Source organism: Stegostoma tigrinum, chromosome 4 (assembly GCF_030684315.1).
Source record: "Stegostoma tigrinum isolate sSteTig4 chromosome 4, sSteTig4.hap1, whole genome shotgun sequence".
Lineage (NCBI taxonomy): Eukaryota > Metazoa > Chordata > Chondrichthyes > Orectolobiformes > Stegostomatidae > Stegostoma > Stegostoma tigrinum.
This window is the reverse complement of record NC_081357.1, coordinates 40,418,517-40,435,445: the sequence shown is the minus strand read 5'-3', so window position 1 is coordinate 40,435,445 and position 16,929 is coordinate 40,418,517. Positions and strand designations below refer to the sequence as shown.

The window sequence follows — 16,929 nt, the reverse complement described above, 5'->3', positions numbered from 1 at the left end:
GTCGAAACTCGATTTTTGTTTTTCATATATAGAATAATTATCGCACATGACCAAATGACTTTTCTAGCACCAAATCATCCTGACTTCCAACTCAGTTCTTCAGATATTTTCTAAGCAACTTGAGTTGTTATTTTTGGCCTCTGGAGTAGGTGGGACTTGAACCTGTGTCTTCTGACTCAACCAACTCAGTTCTTTTCCTTCTTTTAAACCCAGAAGTGCTATTATGCTCAATTGAGTGACTTTACCGCCACCAAACTCTCCGTCATTTTTTTCTGTTTTTATTTTCATTTATCTACCACTCGTAATCACCCATATAACTGAATATTTACAAACCAAACCCATTGTGGGCAATGTATACCATCAGAGATGAGGGGGGAGATGGGAGAGAGAGAAGAAGCTAAATCAAAATGGATTTGAAGGCAGCGAGAAAGCACTGTATCTCCTGGTAAGGACACTGCTTGCTCCCTCTCCAGGGACACTTGAACACGAATGTACTCAACTCAAGTTTTTAAATATGAAACCCAGTGAGCATCACTTGCTCTCAATCAACTCTGGAGCTGATCTGTGTGAGCTTTAAGAGGATCTGCATTGCTGACTGACAGTTTTGTTGGGGTTTAATGTGCTGACCGTATAATTTGGAAATGATTCACGTCATGGGTAAAGACATGTTATAGCAGACATTTTGTCAGGAGAAAATATAAAAGAAAATGACTGTCAAAATAATATTACTGCTATGAAAATTATTGCTTAATGTAAGTACGTTATTACTGTGAACACTGAATAAAAGCAGCAATAAGAAATTTTGATTAAAGAATGAAATGCCTCGTAGCTTTTCTTTGGAAAAGTATGATAAATTTTATAATCTAATCTCAATTTTATAATCCAGTTATTTGATAACTTGGATGGTAGTTAGAATGCATTTTTGATTTTAGTTCTGTAAAGGTGACTTCTTTGTTTTAAAAGGTTAAAACAGGGAATTCAGAACAACAAAATCATGTGACTGAAGTCAAATGATTGATTCTCTAAGCTACCTGATGCGATATTGCTGCTTATTGTTGATTTGACTTTCGTTACCAGAGAAAGGGAGGCCATGATTCCTAAGCAAGTTGAAGTTGGAAGAAATAAACATACCAACAGGTGGACAGGTTAGTTTGTAGAAATCTTCAGGCCGTAAGAGCTAGGAAAGAAGTCTTGAGCTGTTTGAGCAAGTTCAAAGTGTCAATGTCAGAGAAAGGTAAGTGTGTTAGCCTGTCTGTGTGTCTCAGGGAGATCCTAAGATAATCACGTTTGATGAATATGCAGGAAGTTGCCAAAAGGAAGCACCTGTGACTTTTTTAGTTTGCAGAATTTTGAAACTGAAGCTAGTATTAATTCACTGTGGTTGAATGCCTGTAAAGGATATTGCTGGAGAAAAATGGCTGAATTTTTCTTTTTGCTGTCTATGATGACTTCTTTCCATACAGCTTTATTTACTTATGTACAATGAGCTTGTGCTTATTTGTTAAAACCACAATGGCATCCTCATGTGAAATATTCAGTGACTGACAACCATGGCAACTAAATTACAAAAATAAAAGTTAGTATCTATCACAATAATAGGTTTCATGCTGAAACTAACTTGTTAGGTATTACCATTAGCTGGGATCATATCAATTGTGGCTTGTATGCTTGTATTAGCTGCTTGATTAGTAACAGTGATCAGTTCCTTCAAGTTACAATATTTTCTCAATACACTTGCAATAACTGAATTCCATATACGTGTTTGCCCATGAGTGATGTGACTTGGTGTGATAAATGTAAGAATGAATTTTTGCTGTTAGAGGCAGGAACTCTTCTTGTTTGTTATAGAAACCCCCTATTCGTTTCTGAGCAAACACGATCATTTTGGACTTAGCTATAGGGGATATCATCAAGAAGCTCACAATGAAACGATAATTGGTGGATGTTAGATTATGAGGAGGAGAGCTGTAAACTGCAAGAAGGTATCAATAGAGTGGTCAACTGGGCAAAGCGGTGAGAAAAAGAATTCAATTTGGAAGAGCGTACGCTAATGAACTTGGAAAGGGCAAACTAGGCAAAGGCAATGAATAATAGCACCTTAGAAAGTACTGAAGACCTGAAGGAATTTGTGCCTGTTGAAAGATCCCAGGCAGATAAGGTGGGTCAGACACTATGTAGGACGTTTGCCTTTATTAGACAAGGCATAGAATTCGTGAGCAAGGAGGCTATGTTGTAATTATGTTGTAGGGGCGGCACGGTGGCTCAGTGGTTGGCACTGCAGCCTCACAGTGCTACGACCCGGGTTCGATTCCAGCCTTGGTTAACTGTCTGTGTGGAGTTGGCACATTCTCCCTGTGTCTGCGTGGGTTTCCTCCGGGTGCTCGGGATTCCTCCCACAGTCCAAAGATGTGTAGGCTAGGTGGATCGGCCATGCTAAATTGCCCGTAGTGTTCAGGGGTGTGGGGTGTGTGGGGTTATAGGAGGATGTGTCTGGGTGGGATGCTCCAAGGGACGGTGTGGACTTGTTGGGCCGAAGGGCCTGTTTCCACACTGTAGGAAATCTAATTTTAATCCAAAAAAATGACTGCATAAAATGCTAGATGGGCACAGTTAGAGTACTTCGCAAAATTTCTGTTGACCGTATGACAAGAAGAATACAAACAAACTCCAGAAGGTGCAGTAGAGAATCATCAAGATGTTGCGTGAGCTAGAGGCTCTGAAATATGAAGAAGGATTGGGTAGACTGACTGCTGTCTTCAGAGCAGCAATGGTTGAGGGTAGAATTTGGGTGAGAGGGGGAGTAGAAAAGCAATAAATAGAGAGGCAATAACCCGGGTTCATGGGTTTTAAAGTAAGAAGGTTAGAGTTCAGTTGAAATGCTTTTCCCCAGAGGGGCCGGGAGTCTAACTCGCTGCTTGAAAGGGTGGTTAATTCAGAAACTGTTATTAAGGCGGCATTTAGACATTCACTCACATTGCCATAATTTCCAGGGCGATGGGTCAAAATCTGGAAAGTGAGAATGGTATAGTCAGATGTTTGCTCACTAGCAAGGACATGTTGGGTTGAATGGTGGCCTCTTATGCTACTGTGATGTGTTGGCTTTGCAATTTAAGATATTGCAATTAATGTTTAAAACCGATTTAGAAAAAATGACAAAAAAAAATATTTGTAAGAAGTTGCTGGAGTTGTCGCTGTAGATTTTATTGTTCCCTTTCCATCTTTATATAAAACATGAATTACAGTGCTGAATGAAAAGTCAGATTTTATTTTCAGTAAACACATCTATTAACATTTAAATAGTTAGCCAATTATTTTTTTAATACTTTAAATAGGAAATTTAAAAAATGATATTTGCATCTCTACTATCAGTCCATGATAATGAGCCTGAGGATGTCCTAAACCCAGAATGAGTTTTCTGACGTGAGGGTAAGGGAAAATAGTGTGCAAAAGTGCACTTGTTCAATTGCATGTGTTTCAGTAATGAAACCGATTTTTGATCTGAGGAGGAGGGGACCAAAGGTTCTGAATGATAACCAGCAAATGTAGTTCAGACTGCAGTCGACTGATTTTATTACATAAAAACCAAAAGAACTGCGGATGCTGTAAATCAGGAACAAAAACAAAGTTGCTGGGAAAGCTCAGCAGGTCTGGCAGCATCTGTGGAGGAGAAAACAGTTAACGTTTCGGGCCTGGTGACCCTTCCTCAGAACTGATGGTGTCTGGGAAAACGTCACTTTATTACATGGTGGAGCAGTCTCAAAAGAGCAAATGACGTACTTTATGCTCCCATTTCTGCAAAGAATGGATTTGTGCTTAGATAAAATGCTGGATATGTAGAATTGCAGATGATCTACTTCAGTGAAGTTGTAGGAAATTGATAGCAACATTGTGTGCAGGAATGGGAAAGTAGGAGCAGGAGGAAGCCTTTCAACCCTTCAAACATGTTCTGCCATTCATCTAACTTCAGTGCCTTGTTTTTGCTTTTTTCGCTATACCCTTTGATCCCATTAGTTTGAAGAACTGTATCTAATCCCCTTAAAACCTTCAGTGCGTTGGCTTCAACCACTTGTGGCAGAGAATTCCACAGGTTATGTATTCTTTGGGCGAAGAAGTTCCTTCTGGGAATTTTGTTGATCAAGAAACTGTGGCCTAACAGTTTACTTAAGTGGTTATCTGTCAACCTTGCTTTGGGCAAATAGGTAGTTTTTGATGTTACAAAGAACTATGGAAGCTGGAGATCTGAAACAAAAACAGAAATTGCGGGAGAAACTGAGCAGCACTGAAGAGTCACCAGACTTGGAATGTTAACTCTGGCAACATCTGTGGGAAGAAAGCAGTTTTGCTGAGTTTCTGCTTTTAAGTAGTTTTTTTTATATTGAGTATTTATGACCCACTCTCTCAAACTTTTCTTTTCAAAGATGACTAAATGTGACAAATTTACTGAATTGTGCAGAAATGTAGCTGGCTGTTTTTCAAGTCAAAATTACTGAAATTACTTGCATGTAAACAAAAGTGTATTCTCATATAAGAATAGAAATACCTTTTTTTTTGGAAAAGAAACCTGCTTGTAGTGGCCAGAAGTAATTTTTAGTTTATTTTTCATTTTTGAGCAAACCTGCTGATGCTCCTTTTTGAGCAATTTTGATGAAGTGGAAATTCTTTTAATCATTCAGAATACTAATGTGTATTGTTTGTTGTTATAGGTATATGATGCTTATTGATGGCAAGGATGAAGTATACATGATTGACAGAGACAATTCAGCATTTCATGTAGCAAACCTGGAGTTTCCTGTTCGGAAAGATCTGCGTCTTCATTTGACAAGCACTCTTTTGGATGGGGTAAGAAAGCTTTTTGCCTTTTTTAGTGACAATGTTTTTGATAAGTGCTTTACTGTTGTTTTATTCCATGTTGTCATTCATCTTCTTTTAAAGTGGCAATAAAAGGATCGAAAAGGACTTGCTTGAGAAAAGGATAGCCAGGTCAACTTACTGATGAAATACTTTTGAAGTGTAGCTACTATTGCAGTATAGGGAAATTTGAGCAAAGGAAGGTCTAACAAATATGAATGGGATTAACAACCAAGCAGCAAAATACTATAGCTGCAAGAGATCTGAAATAAAAGCAGAAAGTGTTTGAGAAATTTCTTAATCTGTGGAGAGAAAAACAGAATTTCTGTCTTGAATCCAGTTTGACTTTTCTTTGGAATTCATGAGAGGGGTAAGTGTCGAGTTTTATGCTATTGGAAGAAGGTGTGGTGAAGCAAGTGGAACAGAGGGGCAGTGCAAGGAAAGGTGATGGGGCGAGGGAGCTTAAATATGAGAAATGTCATGTAATAAAAGCCAAAGAGTGTTAATAGCTATTGTAAAAGAATAAAGCAAAGTTCTAGAGTAGGTGTTAATAGCAGAATAATTAGGTCTGGCAGAAAACAAAATATGAAAACCAGTTGTTGTTCTGGGGGTAGGATGGTTTATTAAAATGGAGGACCAAGTTCATGGTCTGAAGTTGTTGAATTCAATTTTGAGCCTAGAAGGCTGTGAAGTGTCTGTTTAGAAGTTTAGGTGCGCTTTCTGAAACTTGCATTGGGTTTCACTAGAACACTGTGGCAGGCCTAGGATAGAAATATGAATATGAGAACATGGTGTATCGAAATGGCAAGCAACTGGAAGGGCTGGGTCATGCTTGCAGATCAAGCAGAAGCAATCATTCAGTCTGCTTTTAGTCTCTGCGCTGTGGAGGAGCCCGATTATTGAACAGTGTCACACTTCCCTCTGTTTCTTCACTTCCAAAGAATCATATTTGACTTGAAATGTCAACTCTGTTTCTGTCCATGATACTGCCAGACAATCTGCCCATGACGTTGCTTGAGAGATGAGTATTGGCTTGGATGCTCAGGTCTCTGTAATATGACTTGAACCTCAGAACATGGTGGGAGTACCATCGCTCCATCAAGTTTGGCACCTAAAATATTTTAGGTTGATCCCGAACCCTCCTGCATGCTGTTTGATTTTTTTTTCTTTTAAATTAGCATTCTTCAGATGTGTCTTTTTGCATTAATTTCTAAGCATCATTAATCAAAAATCATCGTAGAGGGTATGCACTTTTCATTTTAAAAATGAGGGGAGAAAATTAGAAGGAATGGAAGCACAGCTCGACAAAAACTCTTGAGTTGTCAACCTGAAGCCAATGTATCCTGACTCTTGTGCATGACTGAAGTGCAAACTTCTATAACTACAGTGAAGAGTACCATGCAGTTCACTGTTTGCCAATTATATGCGGTGTAACTGAAGTTTGGGCTCAGTTGGAAGGCTGACAAAATTGAAATGTCATCGTGATCAATGCGACTGTCAATTTGTGTGGGGTGTAAGCATGCTGTAGCTACTGGCTTGTGTATTACTGGAAATGAATCTAATATGTGAACAGCAGCAGGTGGCACAGATGGGATGGCTGTTGAGTCTGACCCCTTCCAAAAATCACTGCACTAATGTTTGTATTAACTACAGAGAATATAAAGCCAACGTTACAAGTAGAGAAACTTATACATTTTTCTTTCTTGATTTAATACTTCCAATTGTGTGAATATTGTTATTCAAATCAATTGTTCCTTGGTATGAATGTTTGCATACTTCAAGAGTAATTTTTTTTTCCCTTTGCTATAATAGTAATTACATTTTCAGGTTTTAATTGGGACTATTTTGGGTCAATGAGCTGCTTGCTTTGCTCTTGATAATTTTTCAGTTTGTATGTAGAAGAAATACATAATGCATGTACATTTGTTGAAACACTTGGATGCCATATTATGAAGTGGTAGGTTGCACGTTTAGTCTCCTACTCTGCTAATGTACGTATCAGAGGGGTTAAAGACTATGTTTTAGATGACGGAGCACTGATTTATTGTCTGTAAACCATTCTTGTGTTGATGGAGAATGAGTGCAAGATTTAGTGAAATCTGTGAAATCCTTTCTGGGCTTTTGGAGGAATGCAGTGCTTTCTCTTGTTAGTTGCTATTATCAGCAGCTGTGTAGAAGAATATAGAAGTACAGTGAGAACAGTGTGCTATGTAGTCGCTACTTTGAAATTCTTAGCAAGAACAGCTTGGGTTGTTTTTACATTGTCAACGTTTTCGAGTACTTTAGATTTCCAGTTTTTGTTTGGCAACTAGCAAAAGCATAGACAAACTCCGTTAACTTTATTTACTAACTACTGGATTGACATGACAGTAACAGCACAAATAGCAAATCACGTTCTGACATGTAATACCAGGCATTAGTAACTTGAGAAAGCCATTTGTGTTGTTACCTTCAAAGCTGTTCCCCCACATTAGGGTAATAAAGAATGACCATCCAGTGAGAAACGAAACTGCATAATTTATAAAATTTATCAATGTTAAGCAGATTGATACATTCATATTTGTGAACAGTTCTGAAGTACAGTGACGAGTTACAGCTTCATGATGAACCATCTGTGTTCCATTGCTGTATTTTAGGAGCTTGTTTTTGAAAAGTGAATGGAAGAAATGCCTTTGATTTAGACAGCTCCTAAACAACCTAATAATGAGTACCAGGAAAAAATGTGTGTATCGTGAGGGAATGTGGTACATTTAGTGTCCTTTTTGGTTTGTACTGATATGAATTCATGGAAATTCATTATTGTAAGCTGACTGTAGTGTAAGAAGCATTTGAATAGTTAATTTTTGAATACCTGTCTACTAAATCTCTAAATGGAAAGATGTTAAATCTACTTGTTTATCTTTTTGTATTTCTAGGAAATGATCATTGACAAAGTAGATGGAAAACCTGTTCCTCGGTACTTGATTTATGACATAGTAAAGTTTAGTGTAAGTACCAGTTCTTGATGTACAATTATTCCTTTAATGCCTTTGTTATTTAATTTCTGACCATGTGGTCAGTTGACAGAATTCAGTTAAGATTTATATGTTGAGCGCTAATGAGTGGAACATAATGTGGAAAAGCATTTGAAATGCTTAAAATGTGCTTCATGTGTTCCAGTACACTTGTTTTACCTTTGTATCTGCAAGTGAGAACATGAGACATTAAAATTTAATGTTCCCTGAAGAACAACAATCCCAATCTGAAAGACTTCCATGCAAGATGGGTAATGCACATCATCACTGCAGTTTGAACTGCCTCAAGTTGAATTGTCAGTTATGCTATTTTTCCAACAACTTTTTTTCTAAAGCATAACTTTTTATTTTGAGGTGTGGCAGTGATACAGATCGTAGAGGACAGTAGCTCAAGGGACGGATATGTTATTGACCTTGAGGTAATTGAGGACTGGATAGATTGTGATGGTCGGCATGATTGTTTTTAGTCTGATCTCATTGCAATTACTTGAGGAAGACAAGAGTTTTCTATATAATTTAGTCAGATATCAATTTTGGACCTCAAGGATCAAAACCTGACTCTGCTAAGTGGTTGGTGCAGGTCAGATAATTTAATCATGAAAGATTATGCTAAAATTGTCTTTGCTGGAGTATAAATACTGTAGCATTCTTAATTTTGTTTTAATCACTTGTGGAATGTGTGAATTGCTGCATTTATTGCCTGTCCCTAGTTGCCCTTGGGAAGTTGGTGGTGAGCTGCCTCCCTTAAACTGTTGCAGGTTGGCCCACAATGCCCTTGGGGAGGGAATTCCATGGTTCTGACCCAGTGACAATGAAGGATGGTGATATATTTCCAAATCAGAATGCCGAGTGGCTTGCAGGGAAATCTATAGCTGGTAATGTTTGAAACAAGGCTGTAAAGAAGACAGGAGCTGAATGGCCTGGCAGAAGCCAAACTGGGCATCACTGAGCAGGTTTTCCTCAGCAGGTGCTTGATAGCACTGTTGATGATGCCTTCTATCACTTAAATGACGCCTTCTATCACTTTTTAATGACGATTGAGAGTAGGCTGATGGGACAGTAATCGGCCAAGTTGGATTGGTCCAGCTTTTTTGTACAGAGGACAATTTCCATGTTGTCTGGTAGGTGCCAGTGTTGTAACCATACTAGAACAGCTTGGTGAGGCGAGCAGCAAGTTCTGGAGCACAAGTCTTCAGTACAGTTGCTGGAATGTTGTCAAGGCTCATAGCCTTTGCATTATCCAGTGTCTCTGAAAGTTTGTTTGTTTCTTAATATCATATGGGGTGGTTCGGCTTGGTTGAAGACCAGTATCTTTAATGCTGGGGGCCATTGGAGGAGGCTGAGATGGATTATTCATTTGATGCTTGTAGCTGAAGATAGCTGCGAATGCTTCAGCCTTATCTTTTGCACTGCTGTGTTGGGCTGTTCCATCATTGAGAATGGGAATATTTGTGGAGCCTCCTGCAGTGAATTGTTTAATTATCCACCACAATTCATAATTGGAAGTGGCAGGACTGTAGACCTTAGACTTGATCCATTGGTTGTGGAATCTCTTAGCTCTATGTATTACTTATTGCTAATGCTATTTGGCATGCGAGTAGTCCAGTTTGGTAACTTTGACGTTGACACTTCATTTTTTCTTAGGCCTGATGCTACTCCTAATATACCTTCCTGCGCTCTCTAATGAATTTGGGTTGGTCTCCTGGCTTGATGGTCATGTTGTTTGAGTAATAGAGATAACAAGGTGTAGAGCTGGATGAACACAGCAGGCCAAGCAGCACCTTAGGAGCAAGAAGGCTGACATTTCAGGCCCAGACTCTTCAGAAATGGGGGAGGGGAAGGGGGTTCTGAAATAAATAGGGAGAGAAGGGGAGGTGGATCGAAGATGGATAGAGGAGAAGATAGGTGGAGAGAAGACGGACAAGTCAAAGAGGCGGGGATGGAGCCAGTAGAAGTGAGTATAGGTGGGGAGGTAGGTAGGGGATAGGTCAGTCTGGGGAGGACTGACAGGTCAAGGGGGCGGAATGAGGCTAGTAGGTAGGAAATGGGGATGCAGCTTGAGGTGGGATGAGGGAAGAGGTGAGAGGAAGAGGAGGTTAGGGAGGCGGGGATGAGCTGGGCTGGTTTTGGGATGTGGTAGGGGGAGGGAGATTTTGAAGCTTGTGAAATCCACATTAATACCATTGGGCTGCCGGGTTCCCAAGCGGAACATGAGTCGCTGTTCCTGCAACCTGTGGGTGGCATCGTTGTGGCACTGTAGGAGGCTCAGGATGGACATGTCATCTGAGGAATGGATGGGGGAGTTGAAATGGTTTGCGATTGGGAGGTGCAGTTGTTTATTGCGTAGGTGTTGTGCAAAGCAGTCCCCAGCCTTCCGCTTGGTTTCCCCAATGTAGAGGAGGCCACAATGGGTACAGCAGATGCAGTATACCACATGAGCAGATGTGCAGGTGAACATCTGCTTGATGTGGGAAGTCTTCTTGGCGCCTGGGATAGGGGTGAGGGAGGAGTTGTGGGTGCAAGTGTAGCACTTCGTGCAGTTGCAGAGAAAAGTGCTGGCTGTGGTGGGGCTGGAGGGGAGTGTGGAGCGGACAAGGGAGTCACGGAGAGAGTGGTCCCTCCAGAAAGCAGACAAGGGTGGAGAGGGAAAAATGCTTTTGGTTTTGGGATCAGATTGCAGATGGTGGAAGTGTCGGAGGATGATACGCTGGATCTGGAGTTGGTGGGGTGGTACGTGAAGATGAGGGGGATTCTTTTTTGGTTGTTATTGCAGGAACTGGGTGTGAGGGATGAGTTGTGGAAGACACTATCGAGAGCGTTCTTGACCACTGCGGTGGGGGAAGGTTGCGGTCCTTGAAAAACGAGGATGTCTGAGATGTTCGGGAGTGGAATGCTTCATCCTGGGAGCAGATGCGGTGGAGGCGAAGGAATTGGGAATAGGGGATGGCATTTTTGCAGGAAGGTGGGTGGGAGGGCCTGTATTGTAGTTCGCTGTGGGAGTCAGTGGGCTTGAAATGGATATCGGTTTCTAGGTGGTTGCCTGAGCTGGAGACAGAGGTCCGGGAAGATGAGAGAGGTGTTAGAGATGGCCCAGGTGAACTTAAGGTTGTGGTGGAAGGTGTCGGTGAAGTGGATGAACTGTTCGCGCTCCTCGCGGGAGCAGGAGGCGGCGCCAATACAGTCATCAATGTAATGGAGGAAGAGGTGGTGTTTAGGGCCAGTGTAGGCATGGAAGAGGGATTGTTCCACGTAACCTCCAAAGAGGCAGGCATAGCTCGGGCCCATGCGGGTACCCATGACCACCCCCTTTGTTGTAGGAAGTGGGAAGAATCAAAAGAAAAGTTGTTGCGGGTGAGGACAAGTTCGGCTAAGCAGATGAGGATGTTATTAGAGGGGGACTAGTCAGGCCTGCGGTAAGGAAGAAGAGTGCCTTTAGGCGATAGTGTCTGTGGTGTTGGTTTCAGAAATGGAGGCGGTGGCATCAACAGCGATGGCTTTTGCTGCCCTGGAAGTGGTGTACCCGACAGTGGTGGATGTAACGTCATCTCTGGGTTCTCCGATCGTGGCCTCATGGCCAAAGGCGGCAGGTGCATTGTGGGGAAGGTCCTGGGTACGGCTGGGGATTTGGGAGATGGAGGAATCACATTTTTGGGTGGTAGGTACCAGTAAGTTTACTGTACTTAGCTTTATTGGACACTAAAAACCCTGAGTCGAACTGTGAGTTAAGGTTGTGGATCCTGTGAGGATTAAAAAATGGGAGTGGTCCTTTGCAGGTCTGGGAGAGGGAGGCTCTGAGCTGGGGAGGGCTTAATTGTAGTGTCCAGAGATGCTGGCGCATTGCTGCGAGTGTACATTTCAGGACTTGCAGGGAGAAACGCTTCTGAAGGGTCTTGATGTTCTGAATTTAGTTATTGGGGCCAAATTGGGAAGGCTTGAGTACGGACTGTAGTCCATTTGGGGATGATCTGGTTCCGTACGCAGGTACTGAGGAAGGTGATGTGGCTGTAATACCTGGTTTGCTTCAGGACATGGTCGAATAGTTTCAAGGCCGAAGAGATTACGAGAGAGTTGCAGCGGGAGAGAGATCCCCGAGGTTTGTCCAGAGGGAGGAACGTAGGTAACTTCTTCAGGGTAGGCATCCTTAGAAGAGGCTTCGCAGTGGGTTTAAAATTATATCCGAGATAGTACGAACTGTAGATGCTGGAGAATCTGAAATAACGAGGTGTAGAGCTAGACGAACACAGCAGGCCAAGCAGCATCTTAGGAGCAGGAAGGATGACGTTTTGGGCCCCGACCCTTCTTCAGAAATGGGGGAGGGGAAGGGGGTCCTAAAATAAATAGGGAGAGAGAAGGAGGCAGATTTGGGCCATGAAGTTGCCCATTGTGTTGGAGTACAATTCTGCAGCCGTTGATTACCTGCAGCGCCTCATGGATGCCCAGTCTGTGTTACTGGGTCTTTTTAAAGTCTGCCTCATTTAGCACGGTGATAGTGCCATGCAACATGAAGGGTATTCTCAATATATGCCAATATTTTACAAAATTCAAGATATCACAAAACTACCCCCTCAGCGATAGCTTAGATATATTCATAAATTGAACTGTTAAGCAGATCAGAACATATGCCGTTTTAGTTATTTATTTGTGATGCTGCAGCAACCGTCAAGGATTTATTTAACATTTTGAAATTGACATCCTAGAGATGAATTGTAAGTACATGAACAACTGGAGTTGGAAAAGCAATTTCAGTTGTTGCCAGAGGTTTAGAATAATGATGGATGTAAGAAAGTGAAAAATGTGTGGTTTTACGATTTTGTGTTTTGAGAAAATTGAAAATTGAGAGTGTGTTTCTCAACACACATCGATTATAAATGTGTTTAGTAGCACCACTTTCACAATGGGCTATGTGGTTATTAAATCCCACAGAGAGAAAGGGGGGAAAACAAAACAGATCACTTTGCTCTCCAAGCGATGTGCTGACTGTCTATCTCAAAAGCAGTAGACAATAGGCGCAGGAGTAGGCCATTCTGCCCTTTTGAGCCAGCACCACCACTCATTATGATCATGGCTGATCATCCACAATCAGTATCCTGTTGCTGCCTTTTCCCATAACCCTCGATTCCACTATCTGTAAGAGCTCTATCCATCTCATTCTTGAAAGTATCCAGAGACTTGGCCTCCACTGCCTTCTGGGGCAGAGCATTCCATATATTCACCACACTCTGGGTGAAGAAGTCTTTCATCAACTCTGTTCTAAATGGCCTACCCCCTATTTTTAAACTGTGTCCTCTGGCTCTGGACTCGCCCATCAGCAGAAACATGCTTCCTGCTTCCAGAGTGCCCAATCCCTTAATAATCTTATACGTCTCAATCAGATCGCCTCTCATCCTTCTAAAGTCAAGTGTATACAAGTCCAGTTGTTCCAATCTTTCAACATGTGATAGTCCCGCCATTCCGGGAATTGACCTCGTTTTGAGAAGATTTGTAGCTCAGGTTGAGGTTCTGGATTTGAGTTTGCTCGCTGAGCTGGAAGGTTAGTTTTCAGATGTTTCGTCACCATTCTTGGTAACATCATCAGTGAGCCTCCGACGAAGCGCTGGTGTTATGTTCCGCTTTCTATTTATCTGATTAGGTTTCCTCGGGTTGGTGATGTCATTTCCTGCTCTTTCTCAGGGGATGGTAGATTGATTTGGAGCCAATCTACCATCCCCTGAGAAAAAGAGCAGGAAATGACATCACCAACCCGAGGAAACCTAACCAGATAAATAGAAAGCGGGACATAACACCAGCGCTTCGTCGGAGGCTCACTGATGATGTTACCTAGAATGGTGACGAAACGTCTGAAAACTAACCTTCCAGCTCAGTGAGCAAACTCACATCCATTGACCTTGTAACCTACGGAGCACTCCCTCAATAGCAAAAATGTCCTTCCTCAAATTTGGAGACCACAACTGCACACAATACTCCAGTGCGGTCTCACCAGGGCCCTGTACAGCTGTAGAAGGACCTCTTTGCCCCTATAATCAATTCCTCTTGTTATGAAGGCCAGCATGCCATTAGCTTTCTTCACTGCTTCCTGTACCTGCATACTTGCTTTCATTGACTCATGTACAAGAACACCTAGATCTCGTTGTACTTCCCCTTTACCTAACTTGACTCCATTTAGATAATAATCTGCCTTCCTGTTCTTGCCACCAAAGTGGATAACCGCACATTTATCCACATTAAATTGCATCTGCCATGCATCCGTGCACTCACCTAACCTGTCCAAGTCACCCTGTATTCTCATAACGTCTTCCTCACATTTCACACTGCCGCCCAGCTTTGTGTCATCAGCAAATTTGCTAATATTACTTTTAATGCCTTCGTCTATATCGTTAATATTTCTTGTAAACAGCTGCTGTCCCAGCACTGAACCTTGTGAAACCCCACTGGTTACCGCCTGCCATTCCAAAAGAGACCTGATTATCACTACTCTTTGCTTCCTGTCAGCCAGCCAATTTTCAGTCCAAGTCAGTATCTTGCCCCCAATACCATGTGCCCTAATTGTGCTCACCAATCTCCTATGTGGGACTTTATCAAAGGCTTTCTGAAAGTCCAGGTACACTACATCCACTGGTTCTCCCTTGTCCATCTTCATAGTTTGATCCTCAAAAAATTCCAGAAGATTAGTCAAGCATGATTTCCCCTTTAAAAAATCCATGCTGACTCTGACCTATCCTGTTACTGCTAGCCAAATGAGTTGTAATTTCATATTTTATAATTGACTCCAGCATCTTTCCCACCACTGCCGTCAGACTAACCGGTCTGTAATTCCCTGTTTTCTCTCTCCCTCCTTTCTTGAAAAGTGGGATAACATTAGCCACCCTCCAATCTGTAGGAACTGATCCTGAATCTACAGAACATTGGAAAATGACTACCAATGCGTCTACGATTTCTAGAGTCACCTCCTTAAGTACCCTGGGATGCAGACCATCAGGTCCTGGGGACTTACCAGCCTTCAGACCTAACCGTCTATCCAACACCATTTCCTGCCTCACATAAATTCCCTTCAGTTCATCCATTATCCTAGGTCCTTCAGCCACTATAACGTCTGGGAGATTGCTTGTGTCTTCACTAGGGAAGACACAAGCAAAGTAGCTATTCAACTCTTCCGCCATTTCCTTGTTCCTCACAATAAATTAACCTGTTTCTGTCTTCAAGGTCCCAATTTTAGTATTAACCATGTTTTTTGTTTCTTTTCACATACCTAAAAAAGCTTTTACTATCCTCCTTTATATTTTTGGCCAGTTTGCCTTCGTACCTCTTTTTTTTTTTCCTCTGCATATTGCCTTTTTAGTTATCTTCTGTTGCTGTTTCAGTGCTTCCCAGTCCTCTGGCTTCCCGCTCATCTTTGCTATGTTATACTTCTCTTTTATCTTTATACAGTCCTTAACTTCTCTCGTCAGCCACGACCCCCACTGCCTCCCCTTAGGATCTTTGTTCCTCTTTGAAATGAACTGATCCTGCACCTTCTGCGTTGTATCCAGAAATACCTGTCATTGTTGTTCCACTGTCATCCCTGCTAGGGTACTGTACCACTGAACTTTGGCCAGCTCCTCCCTCATAGCTCCATAGTTCCCTTTGTTCAACTGCAATACTGACACTTCCGATTCTCCCTTCTCCCTCTCAAATGCTTTTGGCATCTCTACTTCTCCTTTCTTTTACCTTTTTGTGGCTTTTCTGTTGATGTTCTTTATAGTTGATCATAGTTGAGCAGCAGTTTTGAAGACACTTGGAAGGAAAATACTACTAATTTTTAAATCTGAACTGAAAGCAAAATAAATATTGGGACAACAGGTCAGGCAACATCCATGACCAGATGAGTTAATGCTTCAGATAACTTTTAGTGTGAAACATTACCTCTCTTTCTTTCTGCACCAGTTGAAAGCCAAATCTGCTGAGTATTTCTATTGTTTTCTCTTCTTTATTTCACTTTGGAGATGATTTATTTGGATTCTGTAAAGGTAGTGCCTGTGAGCCTGAAGAGTGAAACCAAGTGAGCTGGAATGAACAGTTTAAGCAATAAAAGCAGTAAACAGTTTAAGCAATAAAATCTGGTTCATCAACAGTGGGTTAAAATGACACCATGCTTAGGTTTGTTGGTTTTTTTTGTTGCTTACTAACGAATCCATATCCCTTGGGCCAGCCTGATGTAGTCATTATGATGCCTAGCAAAGCTATGCTTGAATAGTGAAATGTTTTGTTTTTATATCTCGATAAATGATGCTTGTTTGAAGAGTTTGATACCTGAATAGCTGCCTTTTGAAATGTAACAATTTTGGGTGATTCTGAGTGTTCCAGATCTTAGGGTCTAGGCAACTAAAGACATAGTTATCAGAGGTGGAGCAATTCTAGTTAGAATTGTGCAAGAGGCCAGATACTTTAAAATTAAGACCGTGAGCCATTGTGGGTCACTGAACACGATGTTGAGGCAAGGGACTTGTTATGAGTGATGACATGGGCAATCAAGTTTTGGATAACTTTGGGTGTGGGGAGGGCAGAATGTGGAAGACTAGTCAACTGTGCATCAGGATAGTTGAGCCTCTGGGTAACAAAGGCCAGGATGAGGGTTTTAGTACCAGATAGCTCAGATATTGCAAAAGTGAGTGGTGTTCGAGGTAGAAATAGGCAGTCTAAGTACAGCCATGAATTTGAGGTCGTGAACAGACTTGTACAATCTCAGAATGTCATCGGGGAGAGTAATGGAGTTGGTAACAAGGGAACGGACTTCTGAAGTGTTTGGGAAGACTAAAGCAATTGGTCCAATCTCTGCTCATTCAGTACCGGATATAAGAAGCACATCCAGATAAATGAGCAATACTGGAGGAGATGAGAGAGATGGCCATATTGTCGAGTTGAGAATCCATTAGCATACGTGTATCTCTGAGATTCACCTTTGTATATGTCAAACTAGGGCTCCCTGATTGGGGCTATTAATCTGGTCCAATCAGGGAAATTTATATTCTGTGAGATTCACCTGGCTGACCTCGTTCCAATGACTACAATCCCAATTCCCAATACTTCCTTT

General features: G+C 41.7%; 1 protein-coding gene across 4 annotated transcripts in view; it reads left to right on the top strand.

The window, feature by feature from the left end:
* Nucleotides 1-16,929, top strand: part of rngtt (RNA guanylyltransferase and 5'-phosphatase) — a 376,302-nt gene that overhangs the window by 107,285 nt on the left and 252,088 nt on the right. For all 4 annotated transcript variants that reach the window (XR_009445676.1, XR_007247610.2, XM_048531774.2 and 1 more), the window contains exons 9-10: nt 4,704-4,839; nt 7,764-7,835. Coding sequence is in view for 2 of the 4 variants with exons in the window: in XM_048531774.2 (XP_048387731.1) it covers nt 4,704-4,839; nt 7,764-7,835 (208 nt within the window). In the remaining 2 variants the exon portion in view is untranslated. The remainder of the gene's footprint in view (nt 1-4,703; nt 4,840-7,763; nt 7,836-16,929) is intronic.